The 12,156-nt window shown below is 37.7% G+C and overlaps 3 protein-coding genes across 3 annotated transcripts in view; 2 read left to right on the top strand and 1 right to left on the bottom strand.

The window, feature by feature from the left end:
* Positions 1–2,153: 2,153 nt before the first annotated feature.
* On the top strand, positions 2,154–2,774 carry LOC147818269 (uncharacterized). The gene has a single exon (XM_087177890.1). It carries the CDS (start codon positions 2,154–2,156, stop codon positions 2,772–2,774), a length of 621 nt encoding a protein of 206 aa, XP_087034016.1.
* cenpo (centromere protein O) lies at positions 2,760–6,552 on the bottom strand. The gene is made up of 6 exons (XM_023421010.2): positions 6,398–6,552; positions 6,065–6,216; positions 5,237–5,387; positions 4,823–5,094; positions 3,680–3,839; positions 2,760–3,054 (listed from the first exon to the last, which is right to left on the bottom strand). Exons 1-6 carry the CDS (start codon positions 6,417–6,419, stop codon positions 2,945–2,947), a joined length of 867 nt encoding a protein of 288 aa, XP_023276778.1. The 5' UTR covers positions 6,420–6,552; the 3' UTR covers positions 2,760–2,944.
* Positions 6,553–7,849: 1,297 nt separating this feature from the next.
* The window catches only part of LOC111665895 (sodium-dependent multivitamin transporter-like), an 8,602-nt gene continuing 4,295 nt past the window's right edge, over positions 7,850–12,156 (top strand). Inside the window, exons 1-7 of the mRNA XM_087177889.1 lie at positions 7,850–8,018; positions 8,773–9,232; positions 9,316–9,381; positions 10,098–10,149; positions 10,237–10,304; positions 10,782–10,936; positions 11,516–11,664. Coding sequence (XP_087034015.1) covers positions 8,885–9,232; positions 9,316–9,381; positions 10,098–10,149; positions 10,237–10,304; positions 10,782–10,936; positions 11,516–11,664 — 838 coding nt within the window. The 5' untranslated portion in view covers positions 7,850–8,018; positions 8,773–8,884. The remainder of the gene's footprint in view (positions 8,019–8,772; positions 9,233–9,315; positions 9,382–10,097; positions 10,150–10,236; positions 10,305–10,781; positions 10,937–11,515; positions 11,665–12,156) is intronic.

Genomic DNA, 12,156 nt, shown 5'->3' with positions numbered 1-12,156 from the left:
ACGTCTTTTGCCTTATTATACTGTGACGTTTTTATGACCTTTTAAGCCTTACTATACCATGACGTTTTTATGCCTTACTATATTATTACGTCTTTTGCCTTATTATATTATGGCGTTTTTTTAAACATTTTATGTCTTAGTATACAATGACGTTTTTATGACCTTTTAAGCCTCACTATACCATGACGTTTTTATGCCTTACTATACTATTACGTCTTTTGCCTTATTATATTATGGCGTTTTTTTTTTCCATTTTATGCTTTAGTATACAATGACGTTTTTTTTTTAACTTTTTATGCATAATTATACTGACTTTTTCATGCTTTAATACAATATGACATTTTTATGATATTTTATATTTACTATAAAATGACATTTTTATGCCTTAGTATACCATGATGTTTTTATGCCTTAGTGTACTATGGCATTTTTTTTGACATTTTATGACTTACTATACTATGAACTTTTTATGCCTTATTATATTATGTCGGTTTTTTTTTTACATTTTATGCTTATGTATACTATGACTTTTTTTTATATTTTATGCCTTACTATACTATGACTTTTTTTGACTTTTTATGCCTTAGTATACTATGACATTTTTTTTACTTTTATGCCTCAATAACGTATGACATATTCATGATATTTTATACCTTACTATAAAATGACATTTTAATGCCTGACTATATTATGACTTTTTAATGACTTAATACACTATGACATTTTTATATTTTATAACTTACTTTACAATGATGTTTTTATGCCTTATTATACTTTGACATTTTTATGATATTTTATACCTTGCTATAAAATGACATTTTAATGCCTTACTATACTATGACGTTTTTTTTGACATTTTATGCCTTAATACACTATGACATTTTTATATTTTATAACTTACTTAACAATGACGTTTTTATGCCTTACTATACTATGACATTTTTATGATATTTTATACCTTTCTATACAATGACATTTTAATGCTTACTATACTATGACATTTTTATGATATTTTATACCTTACTATACAATGACATTTTTATGCTTTCCTATACTATTACTTTTTTTTGACATTTTATGCCTTACTATACTCTTTTGCTTTCTTTTACATTTTATGTCTTACTATACTATGACATTTTTTGATATGTCATCACTTAGTATACTATGTTTTTATGATTTGTCATGCTTTCCTATACTATTACCTTTTTATGACATTTTATGCCTAGTATAAAATGAAATTTTTATGATATTTTAGGCCTTTCTATACCATGACATTTTTATGCTTTACTATACTATGTTTTTATGACATTTTATGCTGTCCTATACTATGACTTTTTTAAACGTTTACGCCTTACTATACTATGACGTTTTTATATTTTATACCATACTATAAAATGACATTTTTATGCCTTAGTATACTGACGTTTATACGTCTTAGTATACTATGACTTTTTTTTTATGCCTTTTTATACTATGACGTTCTTTTGACATTTTATGCCTGACTATCCTGACTTTTTTATGCCTCAATACACTATGTCGTTTTTATGATATTTTATACCTCACTATAAAATGAAACTTTTATGCCTTACTATACTATGACGTTTTTATGCCTTACAATACTATGGCGTTTTACTTTTACATTTTATGCCTTAGTATACTAGCCTCATCTCTGGACATTTAAAAAAAAACTCGTTTGCCTTTACAGTATTTATAATGTACAACAGAAATACTGCAAATGCAGTCTTTGTAAGTTAGATCAAAATCAGATGTGACAGCAGTAGTAGCATTATTCCCCAAAGCTTGAATAAGTGTTTTGCACAAGCTGAGTGATGGTTATTTACTCATTGTATAACCTGCAAGAGGCCCTGTAACTATACTCTGAAGGCAATTTGAAATTTAATCTTTCAACCACAAACTTGAATTACCAATAATCCCATCCAGTTTACTTCAGATACAATGGGGCTATTATATTTCACACGCTGAGACAGCCTAGCAGCAGGCAGTGCTGTTTAACAGCACTCTAGGGGATGATGCACACAAATCAGGTAAGAGAAAGACATCCTTGGCTTTAATTTAAAAAGGAAAAAGACTGATTTATTAAAAAAAAAAAATTGAGTCAACAACATGTATTCATCCCTCAAGCCCTTGTACAAATGGATCAAATCTACAGGAGACCTTTGCTGCAGAGAGAGCTCAGAGTGTTGAACCAAAGAGAGGACAGAGATCTGCAGCATAAACTGAACATGCTGGACAAACAGCACCAGTACACCTGCAAAATGCTTCAACAAAGACGGGACTCGCTGATAAACGAACAGAGGAAAGTGATGATGGTAAAAATCTGTGAACCTAAAGCTACAGTCAACATCGCTATGAGAGAAATTGGAGAACAAAAGAACACTGAGACACACCTCAGAGGTATTCACACATCTGATGGCAGAAGACTGTACTCCAGAAAATCCCAGTATCACGACAAAGGATCTGAACAGGTGGAGCAGAGTCGGTCGGCATCAGCTCCACCGTCATCAGTCAAACCCACAGGTCCAGTGAGACACAGAGGCAAAGCACAGAGTAACGTGTCTCTCATGCAGATGAAAAATATCGCAACTATTGACTCAATATCAGAAAAAGAGCTGGCCAGGCAACAGCAAGAAGCCCAAGAGGAAATGGAAAGAATGAAACAGATTCAGAGGGAAACGTTACACAAGAGGGTGACAGCTTTTATACAAAGTCTCAAAGACAAAGGCAACATGGAAACACTCGTGGAACCTCCATAGAGGAACTTTAATGTTTGGAGTCATAAACATAAATTAATTATCTTCTCAAAGCTCAACAATTATAACACCAAGAAAAAAAACAGTTTCATTATAAACAATGAGAATAAACTATGTACATATGTTTTCAGTAAATGTAAAAACAATGCTCAGTTTTGTTATTTCTGAGTAGATTAAACAATATGCCCCATCTTTTTCATGGTTATCAAAGCTTTGTGCACTGGAGTCTCCGTGAGCAGGGTGCAGTTCTTCTTCCACTCTGGAGAATCAGGAAGCTCCTTGTCTGCAAAAATAATAAAACAGAATAAAATATAATAAAATAAAAAATACCCAGGAAGTGTGGATGCACAAAAGCATTACTATAGTTGTTAGAAAGCTATTCTCTATTTGAACATATAATTTACATGTATTCAATATCTTAAATACTTCTCTTACAGACTCCTACACATTTTGATGTTGTATTTCAAACCATAGTTTCACCAATTTCTTATTTTAGTACCGTAAACTAACTTATATCTAACTGGCCTTAAATTCACCCTCTTATCTTGCCAAATGGTGATGTAGGGCTGCAGTGATTATTTTCATCATTGCATAATCTATTAATGTTTTTTTTTGTTCTCCTGTTATATTGTTTAATTGTCTATTAAAAGTCAGGTAAGAAAATCAGTAGAATGTTCTTGCACATCAGATGGACAGGTGTAGTGGATTAAGAGCTCCGACTGTGACAGAAGCAAAAAGAAAAACCAGCTCTGTCGTTCACTTGAACTCAATTTGTTAACATTTCAGTCCTCAGACCTCACTTGTACTCACTTCATTAGTGAAGTGAAGTGATCAACAGCATTTCGCTTTGATTGTATTGGCACAGATACATAGCAGTAAGTAATATCAGTTTGAGTTGACCATCCTACCTTCACATTCAAAGTGGACTCTGGTGGGAAAACAGCGGGTGTGGTCAGTGTAGTCTAGGGTGCAGAGAAGAGCAGGCTTCCCTCTCGGCACAGTCAACATCAGCACCAGTAGCGAACACAAGACATTACTCTCCATCACTTCAATGGACTTATGTTGCTCCTATAAACAGGCAGGAGGACAGAGTCAGTGTAAACTTATTTGCAGGCATCCTAAATATAGTTCTACTCTCTGAAAGATGATCTAACTAGCCAGTTCAGGCTTTCTTGCCCGACAAAGACATAAATAATACCCAAGAAAAACTGGTAATTTCTAAATCTTCAAGTCTTTGCATTGTTCAAAAATGTTTTAATTTTTTTTTTTTTTTTACTGCTCAACACCACAACCATACATGTGTATGTTGTCTGAGGGGCTTTGATTTGGTTGATATACTGTATTGGAGAGCCAAATTTATTGCTATACAATATGTGATTTGCTTTTTAAATACATTTGACTCTTTCTCAGAGCCCAAACTGACATTTTCAAATTACTTGTGTTGTCTGACATACAACCCAAAACTCAAAGACATCCCGTTTACAATCATATATGACTGAGAAAATTCAAAAATTAACATTTGGGAAGAACCCATGATATTTTTGTATTTTTGCTTTAAAAAAAATTACTTAGACATTTATCAAAATGGTTGGCTATTATTTTCCTGTGGATTGACTAATGAATTAATAGTCTCAGCTTAAGTGTATGAGAGCCTGTTTTAGTCCCTGTACATCATCATTAACTTTAAGAACAAAACCTGAACGAGCCTGAACAAAAATGTTTATGTTGCAGTAAGTTTATGCAGGAAACAAATCTGAGCCAACTTATTGATATCTGATTTGAACTATTTTAAATATTGTTATTTTTATCACCACTAAAAAAATACATATCCAGTATAAGTCATATTTTTAGGACAAATTTGACCATATGGCAATAGCTGACTGTATGTAAAATGCCCTTTTTTGTGTTTAGGCAGGTGCTTAAACCTGTCTCAGTCGCAGTATTTGAAGTTGGCATCTCCACAGCCACATATGCAACTGCTCTCTGAGAGATTTGTCAGATATTATTCAACAGACCAAAAAAAAAAAAAAAAATCAAAGAAAGTCTGGCACCTTAACAAGCTTCAGCTGCTGCTTGCGACCGGCAAATGCGTTGAGATGGCAGCTGAGTGTGTCCAGAAAAGCCCTTATGTTTGTCTGCATGTTGCTCTGCTCAGCGAGGTTGTTCAGGGGGATGAACGGAGGAATGTTGTGACGAGTGATCCTCAGCCTTGGCTTCAGGTCTATCTCCAAGTTGTAGGTGTCCAAGTAGACGCCCTCGAAGGCCGTCGCCACAGACACGCACACTCCTTTACCCTGGCGAGTCTTTATGACATCGTACCCACCTAGTGACATCAGCAAATCAACAGAGAGGGTGAAGGGAAGGTTAAGACAGACTGATAATGAAGCTTATATGGAACACACAGCGTTAATGACAACCTCTCACTGTCAAACAAATAAAAGGGTGAATGAATACAAAATAATCACCAATGAGGTGATGAGCATGCACAAGATCTGTCAGTTGTGTATGTCTGGCCATCAGCTGCAGTAGCTGTGAGTCCTCGGAGTCTTCATCCATTTCCTCCTCTTCTTCATGTGTACGCTGTCTGTCCATAGACATCATCAGTCTCTGAAGAGTCTGCAACAGGACATTGTAACCAGTAGCAACAAGTCATCAGCATGCAGTGCAGCTTTATGAATAAAGTTAGTAATACACACACATACACTTTGAAACCTATACACTCAACTTCATGAAATTCACCTGTGCTGTTTATTGTACAAAGCAAGGAGTCCTGCAGCAGATGGTGTGGCCCCCACAGAGCCCTCATCTGTTTCCATTTTATTCCATTTGTTTCATGGGACCAAGACATTATTTCTAACCGGTGGGTGCCATTTTGTTTCAAATGCTTCAGTTTTTCCATTTCATAGAGTTCCCTTTGCCTGCCTGCCCATCCTCCTGTGGAAACTATGTCCTCAGTGTTGATTCAACTGAATGGTCATATTCAGAGACTTAAATATTTAATGAATCCGTATTGTTATAAATGGGACGGACGAAGAATCATCTCCAACACCATAAAATATCTTAAGGTTGAATTGACATTTAAACTGTTTAAATAAAAACTGTACATTATAGCCCATCATGAAAGTGGGATTTATTGCAGGGTATTGTATTAGTTTTAGCCCGCTGTCCCTAACAAACTGGCAACTGAGTATGTCAGTGTGTCTTTTGAGCCATCTTAACACAGATGACTTAAGTGTCACATCTCATGCAGACTAACTAACTTATGATTAAACTCTCCTGCCTCCATGAATCACCTCCACTGTCCGTATCTCTGCCTTCAGCAGGTCTCTCTCGGTCGTCAGCGCCTGAGCTTTAGCCTCCAGCTGCTTCACGAGACTCTGCTGCTGAAGACGAACCTTACGGTTCCTTGCCTGAGCCTCCAGCAGATTCAGCTGACTTAAAACACCTGTGGATAAAAAAACAAACAATACAAAGCACAACACACACACTCTTATCAGCTTTCAGACGGGACAGAAACAACCTCATAAAGTGCTAGGCACGCTAGCTGTATTATTAGCTAGCGTGGCGACGTAACAGTCACAACAAACCCCTTCACAACTGCTGTATCTTCCCGCGGTCTAAGTTACCTTTCGTTGGTGCTCCCTCCATGTTTTCGCAAAGTTGTTTTATTTATTCCGTGTTTGATCATGTGAAAACAGTCGCTAGAAGTTGTGGGTTTTCAATTTTGGCGGTTCCTGTATGAGTCATAATTTTGCAGCCCCGCCCACAGCTCTGACCCCGGAAGCACATTTTAAAAACAATTTGTAATCACATGGAGCCATGGAGCGAGATCAGGTGGTGGGTAGAGTAAATACTTTATGAACACAACATAAGATAAGATTAAAAAAACCATTAGACTTACTTGGAAAATATGTAAACTATATTGTCTTTAGCTCTTGTTTTTATCCGTAGAAATATTCAAACAAGTTGTTTTTAGCTAACGTTGCATTCTTGAACATTACTCAGTAAACAGCATGGTACCACAGCCTCACCCGGATGACAGCAGTGCTGGCATGTAAAGGTGAGTCCGTGTAGTTTCTCCTGTCCATACCCTTTTCACCACACTCCCTTCTCATACGTGTGACATTATCTTGACCAGGTTTATCTTCTGTTCATATTTTGCCATATTCAGTTGAGTTAAGCAGCTGTTGTCAGAGTTTTGAGGGTCAGGGAGTGAGGTCAGTAGCTGCAGTTACACATTTGAATCAGCAGAGAAATACCATCATTAGTTATTTATAACTAATATAGCCTTAGTTACCACAGCAGTGTCTTCAAGTGAAGTAAAAGTCACTTTAATATTCTTGCTTTAATCTTTTCTGTAGTACAGAGGATTGGGTTTGTAGGGATCTTACTGTAATTTGTGCTGTCTCCTTTGGGTTTGATCTGAGCTGATCTATAAGTCAATTTGATCAATTGACAGAAGATTAATCAACTATTTTAATAACTGATGACTCATCTGAGATGTTTATTAGGCACTAATACCAATCATTCTCTGTTCTCCAGCTTCTCCAATGTGAGGATTTGCTGCTTTTCCCTGCTTTATACTATTGGAAACTGAATATCTCTGGGTTATATTCTGCTGATCACTATCCCCCACAGCAGAAGGTCACATCTTTAAATAGCTTTTTTTGTCCAACTATCAATCCAAAACCTGAATATATTTAGTTTACTAACTTATTTATTGTCTGTCGTGATTTATAAATAGATTAACTAAAAGATTTTTAATATGAGCAAAGCCAAAAAACTAAAACTGCATAATCTGAGGGGAAAAGGTTCAAAAACAAATTTAGAAACCTCTCTCTCTTCTGAAACTTAAAATTTATAATCAAATTTGATTAATCTCTTTCCTCCAAAACCCACAGATGTTGGTTGCTGCTGTTTATCTTTTTGGTACTGTTTACATGTTGGCAGCAGAATGCAGAGAAGCAGGACACTTCCCCTTTAAACTTCCCATTTCAAAAACGGCACTCAGTATTTTTGGATCAGGATAATAAGGGGAAAGTTGACACAGAGGCTGTTTGACCTTGGTTTGTCTACACTGAGTCCCATTTCACAGAGTGGAGGTTGTGTCATGCAACAATGCCTTTCTGCTGCAAACAGGTTAGGTTAGGTGACGGCACAGGCGCCTTACATTATACCTCCTGTCTGTTTATCTGGGAAGGAAGAAATCTGTCAGAAAACCATCTCAGGGGAATCCAGAGTATGAAGGTTTGTTTCTTTACCAGTCAACTAAAGCTGCAATGATTAGTTGATTAATCGACGAGTGGATCAACAGAAGATGAATCAGCAGCAATTTTGATAATCAGTTCATTGTTTTCCTAAAGAAAATTTGACAAAAACGAAAAGTTCCAGCTTCTCAAATGTAAATATTTTCTGTTTTTTAATCCCTTCTATGATTGTAGACTGAATATCTTTTGTTGGTTGGTTGTGGGTTGATGTCAACTCGGACTCTGGGAGGTTTTGTTGACATTTTATGGAAAAGGATTAGGCCTGCAACTAACAATTATTTTCATTATCAATTAATTGTTTTGTCTGTATGTCAGAAAACTGAAATATGTGAAATATAATATTTTTTTATTTTATCAGTTCAAAACCCAAAGATATTCAGTTAACTGTCATATACAACAAAGAAAAGCATCAAATCCTCATGAGAAGCTGGAACCAGTAAATATTTGTCATTTTTGGTTATTTAAAGAAAACTAAAGTGATTATTCAATTATAAAAATAGTTGCCAATTAAATTTCTGACAATTGACTAATCGATTAATCCACTAATTGTTGCAGTTCTGAAAAGGATGAATTAATTAATTGAGAAAATAGCTGGTAGATGAGTCAACAATGACAGTAATGGTTAGTTGCATCCCTACAGTCATGCAGAGGGATTTGTCTGTGAGAGAGAGGTGTGTGAACTTTCTTTCTCTCACACTCAGATATATTTAATCAGTGTTTTCTCTTTCTTCAAGGCTGCTGGACTCTCCTGACTGATGGGTGTGGGCAAAGAAGTTTCCCATCCGTCTGACAGTGCGACTGCAGGAGGAAGAAACCCTCTCCAGCTGCAGCCAGGAGACAATCACAATGGACCCGTCCGACCAGAAGCACTTTGCGGTTGTAGACTATGTGATATTTGCTGTCTTGCTCGCTGCCTCTATGGGCATCGGCCTGTACCATGCTCTGTCTGGTGGGCGTCAGCGCACAACACAGGAGTTCTTGATGGCAGACAGAAGCATGCGCTGTCTCCCTGTGTCCCTGTCACTCATCGCCTCATTCCAGTCCGCCGTGGCGATCATAGGCGTGCCGGCAGAGATCTACACCCATGGTACTCAGTACTGGTTCATCGGCTTTGCCTACATCCTGGGCCTCTTCATTCCAGCTCATGTTTTCATTCCAGTGTTTTACAGACTGCAGGTCTCCAGTGCTTATCAGGTACGGGAAGGTTTTGTTTTTTCAGTTGTTCTGGATTTAAATTGGTTCATGACCTACGGATTTCATGTTGTTTTGATTCACAGTATCTTGAACTGCGCTTCAGCAAAGCAGTGCGTATCTGTGGAACTTTGACCTTCATTTGTCAGATGGTGAGTGCAACACTTGCTGCACCAGTCCAACTTTTTCTCTCCCAATAACTATTTCACAACCTCAGCTCAGGGTCTCTGTGGAGACCGAGCACTGATCTGAAACCGGTGCTTCTTTTTCAAATTTAACATCAGCACACCTCGCTGCATGGAGGTAATTTGGATCATTTTTATGGAAGGTAACGTGAGGCGAGGGATTGCCATGGTGCTAAAGGTTGGCAGCCAGCTGTGACTAAAATTTAACTGATAGTGAAAACACTGAATTTTGGCATTGAGAAAGAAACTGCTTTCAATCAGTCATGTCTGGTCTAGACCCACTCACATTAAAGGAATAGTTGGAAATCAATATCACTCATTGTCTGTTCACTAAATATGAAGCTACAACCAGCAGCCGGTAAGTTTAGCTACATTTAAAGATTGAAACTGCCCAACAGGGAAGTAGTGTGCTACTTCTTGGACAGGAGCAGCTACCTTTGGACAGAGCCAGGCTAGCTGTTTTCCCCGGTCTTCAGCCTTTATGCTAAGCTAAGCTAACCAGCTTCATATTTAATGAACAGATACAGTATGTGGGCGGCTCTCGGCAAGACAGCAAATGAGCAGATTTTTCAAAATATCAAACTATTTATATCATTATTGTCCTGATACCAATCCAGTGGATGGGTTTGTTGTTACTTACCTTTGTGAAGTCTCTGATTTGTCTTTTATTTACTCGGCTACAGGTTATCTATATGGGGATTTGTGTGTATACTCCCGCCTTTGCACTTAACGCAGGTATGAAGAATTCATATATTTTTCTCTGACTTGGAAAACTTGAAGGATGAGATTTGTGGTTCAGTCTGTTTCTGTGTTTTCTTTCAGTTACTGGATTCGAATTATGGGGAACGGTGCTGGCCACTGGCCTAGTGTGCACGTTGTACACAACAATGGTGAGTTATTAAAAGACATTTTCATGCAACTTAATATGAAGTTCTGACATTTGAATATTCGTGACTCGCTATCTGTGGCTGTCAGCAACACTGCTCGTTCAGGAGTTGTTCACTCTGATTCATTCACTCTTCTTCGGATTTCCAACGCTCTTCCTGAATCTCTTCCAAAAAAAAAAAACACTCCAAGTCCCAAAGAATTACACTTTGTCAGAAGATGGCTTATTAATCACTTGTAGAAAAGTCTATATTTTAGCGAAATAATGCATTAATATAAAGGGTAAATGCAAAGGATATATTTTTACACATCATTCAGTGGAGCATGAGACTCTTGATCTCAGGCTCGTGGGTTTGTGCCCCACGTTGGGCGCAAACGTTTAACTAATTTCCCCCTGGGGATCAATAAAGTATTCTGATTCTGATTCTGATTTGTTGGCATGTATCAGATTCTTACCCAGGTGTCTGGTCTGTTCCTGACAGGGTGGTTTGAAGGCTGTCATCTGGACAGACGTCTTTCAGACTGTGGTGATGTTTGCAGGGCAGCTGGCTGTCATCGTGGTGGGCGTGCAGAAGACTGGGGGAGTGTCTGAAGTTTGGAGGAAAGTCTTGGAGGGAAACCGCATCTCTGGTCTCGAGTAAGTCCGTACTGTAGTTTGTGGGAGAACGACCGGCATCAAGAATCGTCGGGGGGAAAATGTGATTTGATGAGAGCAGTGAGAGCGAACCACAACATTACAGCTGCAGTACAGTTAAGGCTGGCTGATAGTTAACTCTGGGTTCATCACTACAATATTAATATTGGATTATTGATTATAGCTCAGCTTTAACAATGAAAAGTAACAATACAAAGTTTAGTGAACAAATAAAAACATTTGGTCCAAACAATATTTCACACAATACAAACCTGTCGGCTCATAAATGAAAACTTCAGGAATCATGTGGTTGGAGGTTTTCAGCCCAAACATTCACTTATTTCACTGATTTGCACATTTACCAGAAAGGAGGGACTAATTAGTGAAATCATCACCGTACTCTGTGTTTTGACTAAAATCCTGCAGCTTCCTTGGTTCGGGTTCATTATGTCTTTCTACGTACCTGTGCATACACTTCCTTTTATGACATCCTGAATTGCAGTGACTGTAATTCTGTTCGATTAAAGGTCTGTTCTGAAGTGTTCAGTCTTGTCTCTGTGCTGTATTTTCTCTCGTGTTCAGCCTAAATCCAGATCCTACAGAGAGACACACTTTCTGGACTCTGGGGGTCGGCGGGATCTTCCTCATGCTGTCCCTGTATGGAGTGAACCAGGCTCAGGTGCAAAGATATCTCAGCTCGCGCACAGAGAGGGATGCTGTCAGGTACACAGGCTGTTGATTTATACTGTTGATTTGTCGTTTTGATATCATTGCAATGAGCGTCGACTAAAAAATGCTTCTGTTAGAACAGTAAACAGCTACAACGGGAACATTATGTAAAGTATCCAGCTATTTGTAAGACATGCATTGTTCCTCTGTAGGTGCTATCAGGAGTCACTCTGCCATATATATTTGCATCGTAAATAAGTATTTGTTCAAAATTTACCTGTATTCAGTTGTTTGCATTTGCAGTCAGACAATGTTGGTCAGTGTTGGTCCGTCACTTTGGTCCAGACTGACATATCTGAACAACTACTGAATTCATGGTTCCCAAAGGATGAATTGTACTGACTTTGGTGATCCCCTGACTTTTCCTCTAGCGTCACCAGTAGGTTCACATTTTTGGTTCAGATTTAAATATCTTACAGATATTCAAGGTCAGAGATGAATTCCAATAACTTCCCCTCTAGCGCCGCCATCAGGTCAAAACCTTAATTTATCCA

This window comes from Seriola lalandi, unplaced genomic scaffold, assembly GCF_002814215.2.
Source record: "Seriola lalandi dorsalis isolate HSWRI2012SDOR001 ecotype SW California unplaced genomic scaffold, Sedor1 jcf7180002054660, whole genome shotgun sequence".
In the NCBI taxonomy this organism is placed as follows: domain Eukaryota; kingdom Metazoa; phylum Chordata; class Actinopteri; order Carangiformes; family Carangidae; genus Seriola; species Seriola lalandi.
This window is presented reverse-complemented; position numbering and strand designations above follow the sequence as displayed.

Coding starts and splice junctions, on each gene's coding strand:
- cenpo (XM_023421010.2), bottom strand. CDS start 6,419: ATGGAGGGAGCACCAACGAAAG. Junction 6,217..6,397: donor GGAGGGAGCACCAACGAAAG/GTAACTTAGACC, acceptor TTTTATCCACAG/GTGTTTTAAGTCAGCTGAAT. Junction 5,095..5,236: donor GCATGCTCATCACCTCATTG/GTGATTATTTTG, acceptor TGATGTCACTAG/GTGGGTACGATGTCATAAAG.
- LOC147818269 (XM_087177890.1), top strand. CDS start 2,154: ATGGATCAAATCTACAGGAGACCTTTGCTGCAGAGAGAGCTCAGAGTG.